The 19290-nt window shown below is 36.0% G+C and overlaps 2 protein-coding genes across 2 annotated transcripts; one reads left to right on the top strand and one right to left on the bottom strand.

The window, feature by feature from the left end:
* Positions 1-1003: 1003 nt before the first annotated feature.
* On the bottom strand, positions 1004-13995 carry vps18 (VPS18 core subunit of CORVET and HOPS complexes). The gene is given in 6 exon segments (XM_026948137.3): positions 1004-1374; positions 1377-2024; positions 3027-4897; positions 8122-8213; positions 9016-9157; positions 13590-13995. Coding segments are annotated over 6 exon segments (2943 nt in total). The 5' UTR covers positions 13693-13995; the 3' UTR covers positions 1004-1287.
* A 1490-nt stretch (positions 13996-15485) lies between these two features.
* On the top strand, positions 15486-19290 carry rhov (ras homolog family member V). The gene is made up of 3 exons (XM_026948100.3): positions 15486-15864; positions 15983-16041; positions 17323-19290. Exons 1-3 carry the CDS (start codon positions 15630-15632, stop codon positions 17767-17769), a joined length of 741 nt encoding a protein of 246 aa, XP_026803901.1. The 5' UTR covers positions 15486-15629; the 3' UTR covers positions 17770-19290.

Below are 19290 nucleotides of genomic sequence, written 5' to 3'. Positions count from 1 at the left end.
TTCCATCCATAAGCATTTTCTTTAGATGAAAAGTCATGTTTGTGTTTGTGGACAGCCGGAATTCGTTCCCACGATTAAAAACAGCAACATGCAGCGGGCACCACTTTCTCTTCGCTAGTTATTTCGCTCTTCGCTATAAATATTGAATTATTTTAAAAAGCCAGGCTGTTTATTTATTTATTTTTTTATATCAAAGTGAAGATAGCAAATGAGCTGAATTTGCTGAATTATGCAAATAAATGCAGAAAGAAAAGCACCAAAATATTACAGCAAGTAAAATAAAATAAGGCGGCTGCGGTATTCTGTTATTAAGCGTTGACGACTCTGTCGTAAGTACCGTGTAGCAATTCTAATAAAATGTGATTACACAAATGAACATACGCTATTTTAAAAATGTAACCTACGCTTATAACGTATAACTTACAACTTATATGACAAAACAAAATAATTCAGCTAGAAACATATCGAAGCATCAGTATATAATAATAATAATAATAATGAGATATTACTACAATCTCTTATACTTTTACTCTACTACTAATAATAACAATACATTTGTTATTATTATAATAATTTGTCACTTTTTAATAAATATATAATTATATGATTACAGAACTATGATTATACAACTAATACAATTGTATTATTCTAATTTTCCTATAAAATAATGCTAATACTAAAACGAATAAAAATACTACTACTAATAAACCATTTGTTATTATAATAATGTCATACTTTTTTAATAGTAAATATAATATACTAAATAATATTTTTTTATTTTTTGTTATATAATAATATAACTAATATAATTATCTCATTATCACACTAACACAAAGAATATTATTTTACAAATACTACTACTAGAAATAATAATAATGATAACAAGATGAAGAAGAAGAAGAAGCAGGTGAAATGGAGTAAGAGATTACTTGTGTTGTACCTTTTCTTGCACGTATGCAGGGTAATAATGCGTGATCCTGATGATAAATGACTGCGACAGAAACACAATGCTGTACGGTTTATTAGTGTAAAGCCGCGTGATACACGTTAAAGCAATTACGCCTTCACACACACAGAGGCACAGTTAAAGTTTACGATTTAGCTGAAAATCTTTAAAAGCACTTGAAGCTACTCGACTCAGTATTCAGTGACACATACACAGGCATTTTGAAAGCACTGAAATGTTGGCGCGTGTACAGAGCGCTCCGCTCGGGGCACGCACGGCGCAGCTACCGCGCTGTAGCACGGCTCAGGTGCACTTTACAGAAGATATGATAGAAATCCGTTTCAGAGCCAGCTGGACATTTCTTCCTCGAACCTGTGCGGATCGATGAAAGGCTTATCGATGGATTTGATCATCAGCTCGCGGGGGGGGGGCAGTAGGCGCACTCGGACGCCACGATGTCGTCGATGTCCGATTTGATCTGCTCTCGGCTGCCCTGGCCTTTCCCCAGGCTCACCGCGTCCTCCTCCTTGGGTCGGTGGCGAGATTTGGTGGTCTGCGTGGCGGCGGCGAGCTTCTTCTGCAGTTCCTCCAGCTTGCTCTGCTTGTACGCCGAGAGGTGTGGCGTGACCTCCTGGAAGAGGCAGTCGTAATGGAACATGTGTCCGCACAGGAAGAGATAGAAGGGTCGGTTGAGTAAGGGGAAGTCACAGGTGGCGCACTTCTCCTGAGACTCCACCACGCCGTACTTGTTCCTCATCTCCTGGATGTCCTGGCGGATGCGCCTGGCGCTCTCCGTGGCCTCCTCCATCTCCTGCTTGAGCTCCTCGATGTGGTGGTTGTAGTCCTCCAGCGAGAGGCAGATCGCCTCCTTGAAGTGGTCGATGGTGACGAAGTCCGGGAAGAAAGGCAAGATGTCCTCGATCTTCAGCAGGTTGCAGCTGGAGAGACAGTTCATTGCCTTCTTCACATCCTTCTCCTCCTGAACCACGTGACGGGCGATTTTCAGCCACAGCTTCTTCCTCAGCTCCTCGTCGTCCTCGGGGAGGTCGGCGCACGACTTGGCCAGATCGACATCCACCTGATATCACACACACACACACACACACACACACTTTAGATGTTGTACGATTAACATCCACTGTTCGAAATATTATTAGAATAGTCTCTGGGGAGTCGTCTATGGCACACTTTGTGCTCTTTATTTTACAATTAGGCATCAAATTTCCAACTTTCCGTAGCTCTGTCCTAAATATTTATCTCATTGTGTATGTATTTCATTATACAGAGTCTACAACATCACTATATTATACCCTATGTAGGGAGCATCAATAGAGATTAACAAGTATTTTGAGCTGTTAATTATTCTTCTGTAAAGATGACTTTAAAGATGAAATGTGGATATTTACACTAAATCTAGCTAAATATTGTTGACAGGAAGACAATGTGATATTAAATGATTAATATTAAATTTAAAAAAATCTTTATAAAAATATTTTCTTTTAGAAACATAATTAAAAATTAAATGAAAAAATAAAACTAATAAATATTTAAGAAAATAAAATTTGAATCAAATTGGTAAAAGAACATGGCAGAACTATGCCTGTTTGTCTGTTTGTCTGTTTGTTTGTTTGTTTAGGATTGCGATAATAAAGACTATGTAAAAGACTAATTATGTTTTTTTGTGTATCGAAGCACAGCCATTAAAAAGCATCGCAATTCTTTAAAGAATTATTTCATTCTTTATCTCTGAACATCAAAGCCTGTGTAGTGAGCATAATAGGTAAATAGACAGCCAGTTTAAGAAATCTCAAAGCTAAATATCAGCAACAAAAATATCATTTTAACTGGAAACATTAATATTTTTGCTATTATTATTATTATTATTATTATTATTATTATTTTGCCTCCTTGTGATTTTTCTCCTTCCGTAGTTACAGTGCCAGTCAAAGGATTTTCTATCCTATATTTTAGCATTTTTTTGTTTAAATGACCTCATTTGACATACTCTAAAATTTGACCAAATAACAGATTTTTAAGGACTTATGCAGCACTTTTGCTAAAATCACTGACCCACTCTCACCTGCAAGGCTAAATCCACAGCTTCTTCATACAGCTCCATTATCCTGTAGACCAACACGCACGCTTGGAGATAGCCATGTTCAGCACAGAGGCGTAAGGCGTATTTCAGGTCGTAGTGGATCTCCGAGGCGTGCATTCCCGCCTGCTCAAGGTACCACAGCAAAGAATCGGGCTTATACTTGGCGTAGAGAGATAGCAGATAATTGTGGATCGCTTCTTCCTTCACGTTGAGCTCGTGCACGCAGAACTCCATGTAACGGATCGTCTCGTTGATCTGCTGGGTGCTGCCGATCTGACTGTAGTTCACCAGCGCCGGGATCAGCTGCTTGGGATCGAGCCGGCTGCCCATTTGGATCCAGGCGTCCACGACTTTCTTTGGAATGTGCTGCATGAGAACCGGGGAGAACTTGTAGAACAGCTTTTCGTCGCAGTGCTTGGAGAGGACGTCGAGTGCTGCGGTATAGTCGTCATGCTGGCAGTGGTGAGAGATGACTCTCTCGTAGTCCTGCATAATGACAGAAAAGTAGACCATATCTTTGACATTGCCGTGGCTTGCCAAAAGATCGTAGATGGTGCTCCGGTTGTTGTAGAAGCACTCCTTGCGCTTGTGGTTAGACAGGAAGTGACGGAATTCCTCACGCGTTTCCTGAAACAGCGTGCCGTCTATGTCGTCCGCTTCCAGTTGTCCGAGACGGTTCAGGTACAACTCAGTCAACCAGGTGATGAGCAGCGTGATCTGGGTATTCTCGTTGGGTTTGAGGTTTTCTAGTTTTCGGAGCAGGAATTCCTTCAGAGCCTCCTCCTGCTTGGCTTCGATGAACTTCAGCGCAATCTCTTCAAAGTAGTTCTGAGTCAGAGCGTAGCACTTTGCGCTCTCTAGATAACGTTGGTTCTGGAACCAGTGCTCTGCTTCCTTGGCAAGCACCATATCCTTGCAATCTGGTCGATCCCTGCAGTACTCTTTGGCCAAGTCAAACTTCTTCATGCTCATGTACATCTGCCAGACGTCTCTAGATTCCCTCTGGATGTGATAGCGGAAGACGGCTTTCTCGGTGTAGATCCACACCAGTCCGCCGACGGGATCTTTGATCATCTTTTTGAGGGGGCCAAACTTATCCGGGAAGATGTCTTCGTAGACGACTTGTCCGTTCAAGGTGCAGATGGCCTTGACGCGATCAGGGAGCAGGAGAAGGAAATGAAACTGGGTGAGTACGATGGAGATCGGCTTGTTGTATCTGAAATCGATTTCCAAGGTGTATTCCCACACCTGGACGTCGCTGAGAAGAGAGTCAGGCCGCGAGTAGTCCAAGTGGCCATACAAAACCCCATTTCCCATCATCCAGGCGAAGGAATTAGGGCTTGAACGGAGCTTGGAGGTGTAGAAGCCGATCTCGCTGTAGCCCATGTTAACAGGAAACTCCTGAAAGCTCGGACAAAGATCCTGATTCTGAGCAAAGATTGAGCTGAAGCCTTGTTGCTCGGAACCCTCGGCTAACTTGCCGACAAACTGAAAGAGACGTTTGCGAGTGGTGGCAATAATGAAGTACTTTGACTCTATCCCACGTTCCACGTCAAGGCAGCAGACCGGTGCTGGCTTTCCGTCCTCTTCCAAGGAATGAACCTGCTTGAAGTACTGATCTGGGTTGGTGTTGAAAAGGGTACCCTCAGAAGCAGAAATTTCTGCCTCAAAAATAATGCCTTGGCTGGTTCCGACAAGAATTGGGCCGGTGTTTGTTTCATTGCCTAAAATCTTGTTCCAGCCCACGCTCTCTATTAAGTGGCCCCTCCACCTAGAGAGGCTGCGAACCTTCTGTGTGTTTCTATTCAAGTAGACGCACTCGCTTGTGGTCAGACTAATCACCAAGTGAGATCCTGCAACACAAGAAATGGCTTGGATTTGTACTGTGTACCGAATGAAGGTGAAATGGCAAAAATATCAAACTATGACCCTTGAAGACACTTTCATGATACACTATATCTGAAGACACAGTTATGACACCTAGTTCTGATTAAGCTTGCTAGCAAAATGGCAGCAAAGAATGAAAAAAATATTACAAACTACAGTATTTAAAACAGGATGAGAATCATTGGCTGGAAAGTTATTAACTACAGACCTGCCAACCCCCGAAATGTTCACAAACTTGTCCAGTTGTCACAATAAAAGTTTACTTTACTTCCTTGGCAGCTTTTCCCCCTCAAGCGCCTGGCGGTGACCTTAAAACCCTGTATATATGCGCACTTCAGATTTGATTTCCGCCAAAATGGCATCCTTTATAAATATCTACTTAAACAATAATATACACCCTTCATTCTCACTACCTACCGCACTACCTCATATTCAACATCTATACTGTTGGGTCCAAGTATACGTGTGTATGTGTATATAGGCATATAATTTTGAACTCATTAACATACTCATTCGATAACTTTATTCTAGGACACGTATTGTCATCAGGTAGATGCTCAGAATTTACTTCTCAGGTTCCCTTGCACTACTTATCTGAGTTACTACAGACTTCCTGTCAGCTCAGACCAGTCTGGTGATTCTCCTCTGATCTCTCTCATCAACAAGGTGCTTCAGCCAGACTCTTTTTTCTGTTTTTCGCACCATTCTGTGTAAACTCTAGAGACTGTTGTGTGTGAAAATTTCAGGAGATCAGCAGAAATACTCAAACCAACCCATCTGGGACCAACATCCATGCCACGGTTAAAGTGACAGAGATCAGACTTTTTCCCCATTCTGATGTTTGATGTGAACATTAACCGAAGCTCTTGATTTTTTGCACTGCGCTGATCAGATAACTGTATGAATATACAGGTGTTCCTAATAAAGTGGACGGGCAGTGTATACTGTGCTAGCTTTGTTATACGTCTATACTGTGAATTGCACAATAAACACATTCTCAAGGAAAAAGTGTGGCAGCTAATTTGCGTTTGTAATGTACAGTACATTAGTAGATCTTATCAAAACGCTCTGTTTACTGTGACAGAACGCGAGGGCGCCACGGTAGCGCATCTTTCAAGTGGGAAAAAATTGAGATGAGAGATTACTGTTATGAGAAGACGTAAGGGGCGGAGCTTCCACGCAATGTGTCAGTTGATATCAGAGAGTACAAAACACTGCGTAGATTCGTGCGTAGATTGCAGTTGCGTATTTCTGAACGATAATTCGTAGCAGCGCGCTTCGATGTTAAACTGCGGATCTCCTGAGTAAAATGCGCAAAGGTTCTCAGGTCTGTAGCTACTTGTATGTCGCATAAATACTCATAATACAGACAATCTCAAAAAAGCATCGTGACATAATTTATCACAACAATATTAATGTCGTATTGTCGACTTTTATACATTTAAACGGAACCAAATGTTTAAATGTTTAAAGGTGAGGTCATAGCTATGTTTTCTAGTTTCCTTACGCAAATGTTTTAGACCGCTGTCGAGACTCTTTGCCGAGTTTTCTTAGTAAATTTTAAAACTTTTTTTAGCTGCATCATGAAAAATAGCACAGAACACAAGGGAATCGATAAAGACAGCAGAACCTTGGTATCTTGGGTCTTAGTTTAATGACAGAATATCAACAATTTTTTCAAAAATATTTTTTATATTTTATTTTATTTTTATATTTAAGATTTTATGTGTCTTGAAAAAGGCGATTACTAACAAGTGGCTAAATGGGACTACAGAGGATGTCGGGATCATTCAGGTAACAACACAGTATTAAGAATCAAGGGGATGTAAACTTTTGAACAGGGTCATTTTTATAAATTCAGCTATTATTTTCTCTTGTGGACTTTATGTAAACATCTTTTATGTGAAATATCTTATTCAGGTCAGCACTAAATAAACAATAACATGCATTTTGTATGATTCCTCTTATTTTGGTAAAATAATTACATTTTGCAGATTCTGAAAGGGGGATGTAAACTTTTCACCTCAACTGTACAGGTAAAATAATGAAATTGAAATCATTTCATTTCAATTCAATTCAATTTTATTTGTATAGCGCTTTTAACAATGGACATTGTCACAAAGCAGCTTTACAGAAATTTTGCTAAACAAATAAAATTGAATTGAATTTCATCCTGAATGGTTCGTGAATAAGCTGAAGCTGCTCCTGCTTGTAAAATCCATCAATACGTTTGATCACAGATTAGATCTAAATACAAACGGAGGTGGAAATGGAGGAATAGTTCAATGAAATAATTAACTATCATTATGCAGGAACTCCACAGTACAAACAACTAACAAGTGAAGAAAGTAAAAAATGTGTTAAATATAATATATCATCAGAAAATCTTTCAGTAAACAGTCGTGACACAATCTGGTGAATTTCAGAGGTAGACTCTGAGTTAGAGCCATCGTAAAATTGAGCTGTTACGTCACCACTAAAGAATATCCGATGCATAAATGTCATCAAGACGAAACCATTGAAGACCTTTTAATACACTGTGAAAGATCTGCGGATATTTGGACTAAGGTTAAATCTATAGGATTAAACATAGACATTACAGTAAGGACAGTTATAAACTTTAACTAATTTTGTAATTCACCTATGACTGTGAAACATTTGATCACTTCAATGACATTGTAAAAATTACTATTAACTTTTTTTTTGCTGTTATAAAAATTCTCCAGTCAAGATATTTATACATAACAGTTTATGTATTTTATGGGATATTCGATGACGTACCAGAAAATTTACATGAATTATATACGGGTTAGTTGTTTGTAAAATGGTCATCAATCAATGCAGTCCACCTGCTGAAGCGTGGAAAAGAAAATGCTTTTTATGGACATATTTAAAACTTTAACAAATTTTGTAATTCATCTATGACTGTGAAACATTTGATCACTTGAATGACATTGTAAAAAATTACTATATGCTTTTTTTTTTGCTGTTATAAGAATCCTCTAGTCATGATATTTATACTAACGTACAAACTGTTTGACAATCGTTGTTTATGTATGAAGTGAACCCTTTGGACTGATATATATGTGTATATATGTATGTTTGTCTGTATTGCCGATAATTGTAATATATTGAAAAGTCTTCAATAAAGTCTGATTTTAAAAAGCGGGAGAAATGGAGGAATAATTACCTGTCGGATCCAGAAACAGTTTATGTACTTTACTATCATCCTTCCTTCCCAGCTCGATCTGGTTCAGCTGATCCGGTTTCCCCAGATCGATCCTACATCAAAAAACACCAGCAGTCATTTACATAACTGCACAGCTTCTCACTTCCAAACAAGATCATTTTACACGTCTTTAAATCGTTAGCGTCGACGATCCGAGATCTGAGATCACACGCAATGATCAATTCTCATCTGAGAGATAATCCAATCAACGTCAAAGCTTATCCGATTATACAGTACTGCGCAAAAGTCTTAGGCACATGCAAAGAAATGCTGTGGAGCAAAGATGCCTTCAAAAATAATGAAATTAAATGTTTCTACATTTAAAAAAAACACTATAATGAGCAGTAAACAGTAATAAATGAAACAAAGTCAATATTTGGTGTAACAATCCCTTGCTTCTTGTTTTTTGTTTTTTTAAAACAGTATCTGAGGTGCAGTGTGTGCAGTTTTATAAGGAAATGAGCTGGAAGTGTTACTGAGCATCGTGCAGAAGCAGCCACAGTTCTTCTGGAGACTTTGACTGTCGACTCGCTTCTTATTTCTGCAGCGAAACCCAGCAGCCTTCATTATGCTTTTATCTGAAAAGTGTCTCTTATGGAATCTGCTGCTTTCTTTACTGACATACAAACATTTTTCTGTAACGTTTCATTTTGTGCTGGAAAACTAATGTTTGGAATCTAAAATGTTTTTGTACTGAATCAATAATGTAGAATCATAAAATAAACATCTATAACAAAGTTTGTGCTAAAAAAAAATACAGTGACAAAGACTTTTGCTCAGTATTGTATGTATATATATATATATATATATATATACATAACGCATCTGTATTGAAAAGGAGCTACGCTGCGTTACCTCAGCAGAGTGTCCTTCCCCAGACTCATGCACAGCTGGTTGTTGCACACTGCGAAGTGATTGATCTTTTCAGGCGGCGAGAAATCGATCCGCTGCTTGTTGAAGATCGGCTTTTCTTCCTCCAGCCTCGCGTTCACAAATCCTGCAGGACACGAGAGTAAAGGAGCACCAAAGCACCGAGTATTAAAGATTTCTTACGCTGAATGTTAACGCTGAGGTCATACAATGGATCCTGTTTCTGATTTTGTTTTCAGTACAAACAAACAAAGTAAAGAAAAAAAAAAGAAAAGAATAAAAACGCTTCAGGTTGTGCCGTTACGGGAAAATAATGAATAATGAGATGTTGTGATGAAGCTGAGATACTGTTACTGTAGTGTTTTACTCCTCTTATACCACAGAGGTTTTCCAACAATTACAAGTATTTATTAAAGAACAAAATGTCACTTTTTATCTGTTTATAGTTACATTTAATGCTGCGGAACGTCCATGAAGAAAAGCGTACGTTACAGCAGCTATAAACAGTCGTTCTTTCACCACAATCTAATTCTTCTCTCTCTTGAAGTTCATAAAACAAAAAACACATCTTGTCATGTTCCCGAAAATGTCCTGAAAACTTAAAAGCACTAACACTGGAGACTCCTTCCATAAGTCCTAAAAAAAAAAAGAAAACGTTTCATTTACAGAAAACTTCACCAGCTTCTGTTCCAGGAGAGAGAGAGAGAGTTGTTTTTATTTCTAGAACGTCTCTATGTTAATAATCTCTAATCTACAGTAAGGTTTAGAAACATTTTGGAGTTTATTCTGGCAGCTTTATATCTAAATGATACAATACACAGCTGGGAAAGTTGAGGATATGACAGAGACGGGTACTTTAACCCTTGTTTTTTTTGTTTGTTTTTTTTTTTGCTACTCAAACATCTGCATTTTGAAACAAATAGTACTCAAAAATCCTAGCTATCCCGAAAAGAAATATTGTAAATAAATAAATAAGCAAGCAAGCTTAAGGTCCAACATTTGTTTATTGTGTGGAGTAACTGAAATATATATATATTACATATGGTCGAGACACCTATGCTGATTTTTTCTGAAGTGAAACTTTTGCTTCTTCTTCTTCTTCTTCTTTTTTTTTCTTGGTCAGTTTGAAATAGTTCAATTGTAAATATGACTGCACACAAATAAACAAATATTAAACCTTCTGCATTTTAATTTACAATATTCTTGAGATTCCTGGACATTTGTTTTAAATGTAGTCACGTTCATGTTACATTCAAGCGAAAAGAAATTACGATGTTAATTATTATGGTTAATGAACCAAAATATATAATGTTCATTAATATATAATATATTCATTAACATAATGAACCAAGATGGTGCCGCTAAAGAAAGCCATCTATGCTAGTGCTCAGAAACATTTCACTATGTTACATCACATGTATGTAACATGTATGCGACAAATAAAGAACCTTGAACCTTGTTTTAAAGCCATTGAAACAGGATGGTTTGTGTTTAAATGAGGTCGCTGCCAGTGCGTAAGAGTTTAAAAGGATAAAAACGCAGCTGTAGAATCTCCCACAATGCCCGTCTCTATAATAACCCCGACTTAAGAGTCATCTATAAGATTCTCGTACTGGTTTTCAAGGCCCTGCACAATCTAGCTCCTGTGTATTTGTCCATTATGGTGTCATTCTACTTTCCCTCTAGATCTCTGAGATCAGAAAATCGACATCTGTTATGTGCTACTAGGACAAAATACACACACAGAGGAGAGATAGAGCCTTTTCTCGAGCACGATCCACCTCTTTTTATTCGATCTATTAAATCTTTACCCATGTTTAAATGTATGTTAAAACAACATCTTTTAAATACAAATGGGGAGCTCACTGGATGAAGTTATCGTATGTGTGTGTGTGTGTGTGTGTGTGTGTGCAGGTGATGTTTGTGTGTCTATTATTGTATTTTTATTGTATTTCTTAGTATGTGATTGTAAAGCACTTTGGGCAACACAAGTTGTATTAAATTGTTCTATATAAATAAAGAAGGAAATAAAAACTTTGCTTAAATATGCTGCTAATTAATTAATATGTCAGTGTTTATTTCTTTTGCTACAAACACAGACGGTGATTTAACACACATTCGCTACATCAGAGAGCTCAGTACGTGGTGTGAAGATTGTCCTCCGTTAATCAGCGACAATGAGACAAAAGAGCTGCTTCTTCCTAACGACTCTGTTCCAGTTCACACCGATCCTGATTAATAACCGTCCTGTAAGAGCTTTATCCTGGTCAGGACGAGACGCTGCTTTAGCGCACCGTGAGCACTAGGACCACGCATTACGACGTTTTCTTCTGTGGCATATATTTCAACCCTGTAACATTTAATACGTTTACGTCTTTATTTAAACACCAAACCTCACTAATACCTCACTGATGCAAGCACAAAAACGTGTCTCTTATACACGACAGGCTACTTCAAATAAAATTACACTACTGAACTGTCTTTTTTTAAACCCAAACTGATTTTATATCACACTATTTCTATGTTATAATGTGTTGTATGTATGTATTTATTACAGCAGAGATGCCTATAGACACTACATTTTCTAAATATTTATATTTTTTTATTTATTTATTATTTAAATATTATAATTAATTTATTGCAGCAGAGAAGCATGTAGACACTATATCTTCTAAATTTTTATATATATATATATATATATATATATATATATATATATATATATATATATATATATACTTCTAAATATATATATATATATATATATATACTTCTAAATATATATATATATATATATATATATATATATATATATATATATATATATATATATATAATTTATTATTTAAATATTATAATTAATTTGTTGCAGCAGAGAAGCATGTAAACACTATATTTTCTAAATATTTACATATTATAATTAATTTATTTATTTAAAAATTATCAATTAATTTATTATAGCAAGGAAGCCTATAGACACTATATCTTCTAAATATTTATATATTATAATTAATTTATTTATTTAAATATTATCAATTAATTTATTATAGCAATAGACACTATATCTTCTAAATATATATATATATATATAATTTATTATTTAAATATTATAATTAATTTGTTGCAGCAGAGAAGCATGTAAACACTATATTTTCTAAATATTTATATATTATAATTAATTAATTTATTTAAATATTATCAATTAATTTATTATAGCAATAGACACTATATCTTCTAAATATTTATATATTTTTTATTTTTTTATTATTTAAATATTATAATTAATTTATTGCAGCAGAGAAGCATGTAAACACTATATTTTCTAAATATTTAAATATTTATTTATTTATTTATTTAAATATTATCAATTAATTTATTATAGCAAGGAAGCCTATAGACAATATATCTTCTAAATATGTATATATATTTTTAATTTATTTATTATTTAAATATTATCATTTATTTATTACAGTAGAGAAGCCTATAGACATTATATCTTCTAAATATTTATTTATACATTATACAAATATGTTATATGTATATAAAATTTATACATCGAGAGCCTGGGGGGTGTAAACTTTTTAACAGGATGATCGGTGTAAAATGCTATTTTGTTTATCTTATTTTTTCATTTCAAATAAATAAATATTTATATATTATAATTTATTTTTTGTATTTAGTTAAATATTATAATTTATTTATTACAGCAGAGAACCTATAGACATTTTATCTTCTAAATATTTATATATTATAATTTATTTATTTAAATATTATAATTAACTTATTACAGCAGAGATGCCTATAGACACTATATCTTCTAAATATTTAAATATTATAATTTATTTATTGTTATTATTGTTTACTACATCAAGAGCCGGGGGGGGGGAGGGGGGGTGTAAACTTTTGAACAGGATGATTGGTGTCAATTTTTATTATTTTATTTATCTTTTTTTTATTTCATTTCGTACATACGGCCCTTCAGAAGCTACATGAGCTATTTACATGTTTCCCAGAAGACAAATTAATAACAATTTACACCAATCATCCTGTTCAAAAGTTTACACCCCCCCGGCTCTTCTTGAGCATCAGTGAATGTTTGAATCTTTTGTAATAGTCGCGTTCGAGTCCCTCAGATGTCCTCGGTGTGAAAAGATGGATCTCAGCATCATATAGCTGTGTTGGAAAGGTGTGAAACACGCAGAAGATGCTGGAAAAGCTGCGAATGTGCAGGACCTGGAGGATTTTTCTGAAGAACAGTGTGCAGGACAAACAAGAGACTCATGCACAACTATCACAAAACATACAAACAGTCGCTGATCATCAAGAAACAACACACAGTATTAAGAATCAAGTGGTTCATTAGTGTAAATTCAGTTATTATTGTGTCTTGTGGACTATATTTAAACATCTGATATGTGAAATAGCTTACTCAGGGCAGAAGTAAATAAAAACCAACATGCAGTCTTTATGATCCTGCTTATGTTTTGTAAATGATTAACATTTTGCAGGTTCAGTAAGGGGGTGTGTAAACTTATGAACACAGCTGTAATGTCATGTACCTGAGTGAGTTATCCCTATCATGCTGGCCACAGGAAGGCGTCTGGGCTGAACCGGGTGTCTGATCATCTGAGAGTCTTCATAATCATCCAGGATAGTCGCCATGTTGCCTTTAATCCTGATCTAAAGACTGATCTAAAATAAACTAAACCTCACCTGCATTTCCGGTGTTTACGTCCACAGCTAGCTAATAGCTAGGCTTAGCTAACACCTAGCTAAAAAAAACACACAGATATAAGGCTTTTAGATCCTGTAAGCAACAACCAGTTAAGGATTTAAAGGCTTATGAAATAGAGAGAGTAGAAATAAAACGCAAAGTAAGGCTTGTGTAAACACAAACGCCCCTAAAATCAGAAAGAAACAGAGCCTCTGTGTGTGTCATGAGAGCTGGCCTCTGGTCACGTGACCACAAATCATGTGATTGAATGGAGCGGGTGCAGTTTTCTAACTGTCCACAAGATGTCGCCATTCAGTCACATAAAATTACAGCAAAATAAAACATTATTTACTTTTTATTGCTCTTATTGTGTATGTTGTTTGTTATTAAACATAATACAAAACAGCTGTTTATCCGCAGAACAGCTGCATCTTTACACTAGAGAGTGTAAATATTAGTGAAAATATTTTATTGTATATTTTGTTTTGTTTTCAAGAAAGCCAAATTTAACCCCCTGTAATATCTGATTTCCTTTTCAAAAGAAACCAATCATGATGTTCACCAAAAAAAAAAAATAGTTATGGATATTACATGTATCCATGATTATATATGTAGGTGTTTACAATAAATAAATAAATAAATAAATAAATAAATAAAAGGTCTAAGAGCATTTTGAGAGGTCTTACACATTTCCCCAAGAGATTTGCTGCCTTTAAGTCTATTATTATTATTTTCTATCATTTCTTTAAGACTAACATTCAAGACTACAAATAAATTACTGTTTAAGGACATTACAAAAGTTAAAAATAAATAAATAAATAAAGTCTACAGCAGAGCTTATTTATAAAGAATAAGACACTCCATGGTGAAATAAAATTATTTACATTACATTTATGGCATTTAGCAGACGCCCTTATCCAGAGCGACTTACATTTAATCTCATTTTTTATACATCTGAGTAGTTGAGGGTTAAGGGCCTTGCTCAAGGGCCCAGCAGTGGTAGCTTGGCGGTGCTGGGGATTGAACTCATGACCTTCTGATCAGTAGTCCAACGTCTTAACCACTGAGCTACCACTACCCAAATTATGAAATAAATGTCACTCACAAAAAAAAGAAGAAAATGTATATGTATACATATGTATGTACACACACATATAAAGGACAGCAAGCAATAACAGGCTTTCACAGATCATAATAAATAATAATCAATTGTTATTAATAAAACAAAAAATCCAAAACACCTGAAAAGTTTTTGTGCATCTATGGCTCTATTAGTAATAAAACAAATGACATCTTAGCAAGTGAAAATGTTTTGAATATGAGAAAATGTCTCTAATATTGCATATTATGTGTTGGTTATAAATGAAATATTAATTATTCAACCTGTTTTTAGATGCTTTTCTTCATTTTAAACTTTAAATGATCATATTCTATTGGCTTATTTCTTTAAGTAAATGCTTAGAATAAAAAAAAAAAAAACACAGTACTGTGCACATGCAAAGAAAAGCTGTAGAACAAAGATGCCTTCAAAAACAATGAAATTAAATGTTTCTACATTTAACAAAAAAAAAAAAAATTACTATAAAGAGCTGGAGAAAAAATCAGACTAGGAAAATAAAAAATAAAACACCAAGCAGGTGATTATGTAAAAAAAAAAAAAAAAAAAAAGTCAGTGATGTAATGAAATGGGCGTGTGGGCGGAGCTATGCAAATGAGTCCCGGAGTAGGGAGGAAGCTCAGAGGCGTGTGTGTGCTCAGTGTGTGTGTGAGAGTGTGTGTGTGTGTGTGTGTGTGTGAGCCTGGGAGTAATGAGGTGACACTGACCACTTTACTCAGAGCTTCAGTGGTCTTCCAGAGCGGATTTTTAAGACTTCCGGTGTTGGACATGCCACCCCAAATGGATTATTTCTACCAAGAGGCGCGAGTTCCACCGGTGTGTGTGGAGCAGGGGCACGAGCACGCGCACGAGCACGCGCACGCGCCGGAGTCGGACCCGGAGCCGGTGATCAGCTGCATGCTGGTGGGAGATGGAGCTGTGGGGAAAACCAGCATGATCATCAGCTACACCAGCAACGGATACCCCACTGACTACAAACAGACCGCTTTCGACGTGTTTTCAGGTGAAAGCTCATGTTCCTCTGCACACCAGTCTTTATTCAACACACTGCTCAGGGCACAGAACTCAACCTCACTGCTTCAGATATTTACTTTAATCCTTTTTTATTATTATTTCTTTAGGACAAGTCCAAGTTGATGGAGCACCTGTCCGGATCCAGCTGATGGACACAGCTGGACAGGTAAGAATCCTGCTCTGTACTGAATTGGGAAAAAAATCACCTGTAGATTATTAAGTTTGAATTTTAAACCCAATCTAACATCATTTATACTTAATTATTTATTCATACACAATCATTTATTTATCCATAATCATTTATTTATCCATTTATTTATCCATAATCATTTATTTATACAGACTATAATCTGTATATTTATAATTTAACGTAAAAATAAATTATGAAGATAGGAAGCTATACACAATATTTCAAAGTTTTTAGTTTTTAGCTTGCACACTTGCCAGTTGTAATTGTATATTACAGTGTTTATATATTTATATATTTAATAAACATTTCATTTTTTTATATTTATAGTTGATTTAATCCAACAGAGAAGACTGTAGATGCTGTTTTATCATTTTTGTATATGTAATTTTTAAATGTATATATTAAAATATATTTAATCCAGATAGAAAATCTAGCTTGACGACTTGCCACATGTAATTCTATATTACACTGTTTAGATATTTAGATATTTTATAAATATTTTATTGTTTATTTAATCCAAATGGGAAAGCTATATATACAATATTTATATTTTTTGTATGATTATTTTCTTTTATTATTTAAAATATGACATAATTTGATGACTTATTCAATCCATCAGAGAAGCCTATAGACACTATGTTTAAAATTTCTGCTTATAGACAGTAAAATCTAAGTAAAGTCTCAGTAAGTAAGCCAGTAAAAATAGCTATAAAATAGTTTTTTTTAAAAAAAAATCTTGTTTAAAAAAAAAAGAAACAAACTGGTTTCACAGTAAAGTTAAAAGAATCCAGTAATAAGAAATGAAATTAAAATAAATGCTCCAGTAAATGTAATTTGAATGAAATATAATTAAATGAAATAAAAAAATTCCAACCTACAACTGATTGTGAATTACTTGAGAACAGATGAAGGATTCATGTGCTTTCAGTCTTTCCTTAATGATGTCATTCTGCTGTATGATGGAAACCGAAGAGTCATCTAATCACATGAATATTTATCACAGAGATACTCGGGAATCATTGTTCACATTCTTTTGTGATGTGTGTCTCATCAGTGGAACAACAGAACACACAGTAAACTTCATTTACACACACACACATATATACATACATATATATATTATAATTATAATTCACAACAAAAACACCTCTGACTGAGAGACACATCAGCTAAGAATGTGAAAACTCATGAGTGTTGCTGTGATGTGTAAACGAATGCATGGAGTTCTTTCTTATCTCTGCACCGTCTGTGTTTCAGGAGGAGTTTGATGGCTTCCGCTCGCTGTCGTATGCCCACACGGACGTCTTCCTGCTCTGCTTCAGCGTCGTCAACCCGACGTCCTTCCAAAACATCACGAAGAAATGGATCCCCGAGATCCGCTCATGCAACCCGACGTCTCCCATCATCCTGGTCGGGACTCAGTCAGACCTCCTGCTGGACGTCAACGTTCTGATAGACCTGGACCGGTACAAGGTGAAGCCCGTGCTCAGTTCTCGGGCTCGGAGCCTGGCTGAGAAGATCCGTGCTACGGAGTACGTGGAGTGCTCGGCTCTGACGCAGAAGAACCTGAAGGAGGCTTTTGACGCCGCCATTTTTGCAGCCATCAAACACAAGGCCAGGAAGGCCAAGAAGATGAGACTGTCAGACAGGCGCGCTAAAGCTTTTTCGAAATGCAGCTGGAAAAAATTCTTCTGCTTCATCTGATCCTGTGGGTCAAAGCGTGCACTGGTGTGTAATTTATTATTTATTACTTTGGACGTTTTTGGACATGAGATGTGTTATGATCTCAGCGTTTTGGATTGCAGAACATTTCACATGATGCTACCAGGAATCGTTCCTGAATGATTACATCATGATGCACATGAGACAAGAGATAATGAGTGTGAGCAAATAAACAGAGCCGGAAATTCAACAGGGGAAGCACTGTGTTGGGGTGGTGCGGTTGATTATTTTCCTCTAACAGCACTTCCTGAAGGGATTTATTCCTCTTATACCTCGGCAATGGTCTTTCGAATGGAAGAACAAAACATCGTACTTTTTATCCATTTAAAGTTGTGGAATGTCTTCTAAACAAATTAGTTCCTGTTCTTACTTACATTATAGCAGTGATAAACAGTCATTCCCTCTCCAGTGTCTCTTTTTTAGACAAAAAACTTTATAAAAAAAAAAAAAGCGAGAACCCCTGAAGATGTTGGAAAACTTTTACTTTAACTGACACTGGAGACTCCTTCCATAAATATTAACTAGACATCCCCTTACAAAAAACTTCACCTCATAACGAAAACAATAATATATTAGAGCGAGCGCATTAATATAAATTGAACTACAGCCAAAAACATTGTTATATAAAATGACTGAGCAGCTTATAACCAGCGCTGTGGTGTATTAAAAATATAATCCAGGAGGAAACATCACTCTCAGGATTACAGTAAAAACAGCACCTACAGTATGTAAATGATGGGAATTTGCATTATGTGGGAGGGTAAAAGCCTGCAGCATGTTGTGAGGAGCTGAAAGGGTTAAGCACTGACTCTCTTTGTGTTCAGTGCCACGTTGTCAGACGGGACTTTTCATATGCGAGCTACAGTGTGACCCGTGTTCCTGACAGCTCCTTTTGAACAATTAAGAGGCGACTTCACGAGTACGGGATTGAGTTTGTTCAGCCAAGCAGCATCTCCAGCGTGGCCATTGTGTTGCAAATTAATCTCAGGCCAACGGGGGAGTTCTCCTCCAGCACGGGGATGTTCAGATCTTTACTCATTATTAGTATATAAGACTCACTCAGTCATTACGTCATGTCTATGTATTTGCAGTTAACAATTAACACCAATACAGTTAAGCACCAAATACACAAACACACACACACACACAGGTGCCTTGTTTTGGATCTCTGGTTTGTTTACGTTGCTTGCACTCTTTATCTCTGAGACACTGCATTGATTCGTTGGCTCCAGTGTGTGTACATGTGATATGATAATGTAAAATAGTGCTGTTTTTGCTAAAACACTAAACCTTATGCTTCTTGTGGAAGACAATTTTATAATGCTGTTTATTCTAAACAGTCGGATTTAATGCCATAGGCAAGAAGGACTTCTTATTTTCATTTAAACACACACACAAACACACACAGACATATGTATGCATGACATTCTGGCTTTCACTGGTTCATTCATTCATTTATTTGTCTTTTTTGTGAGATGTTCTAATAAAATGAAGTGAAAATGA

This window comes from Pangasianodon hypophthalmus, chromosome 19, assembly GCF_027358585.1.
Source record: "Pangasianodon hypophthalmus isolate fPanHyp1 chromosome 19, fPanHyp1.pri, whole genome shotgun sequence".
NCBI classification, from domain to species: Eukaryota; Metazoa; Chordata; class Actinopteri; order Siluriformes; family Pangasiidae; genus Pangasianodon; species Pangasianodon hypophthalmus.
Note: the sequence above shows the minus strand (reverse complement) of the source record. Positions and strands in the feature narration are given on the sequence as shown.

Coding starts and splice junctions, on each gene's coding strand:
- rhov (XM_026948100.3), top strand. CDS start 15,630: ATGCCACCCCAAATGGATTATTTCTACCAAGAGGCGCGAGTTCCACCG. Junction 15,865..15,982: donor CGCTTTCGACGTGTTTTCAG/GTGAAAGCTCAT, acceptor TTATTTCTTTAG/GACAAGTCCAAGTTGATGGA. Junction 16,042..17,322: donor TGATGGACACAGCTGGACAG/GTAAGAATCCTG, acceptor TCTGTGTTTCAG/GAGGAGTTTGATGGCTTCCG.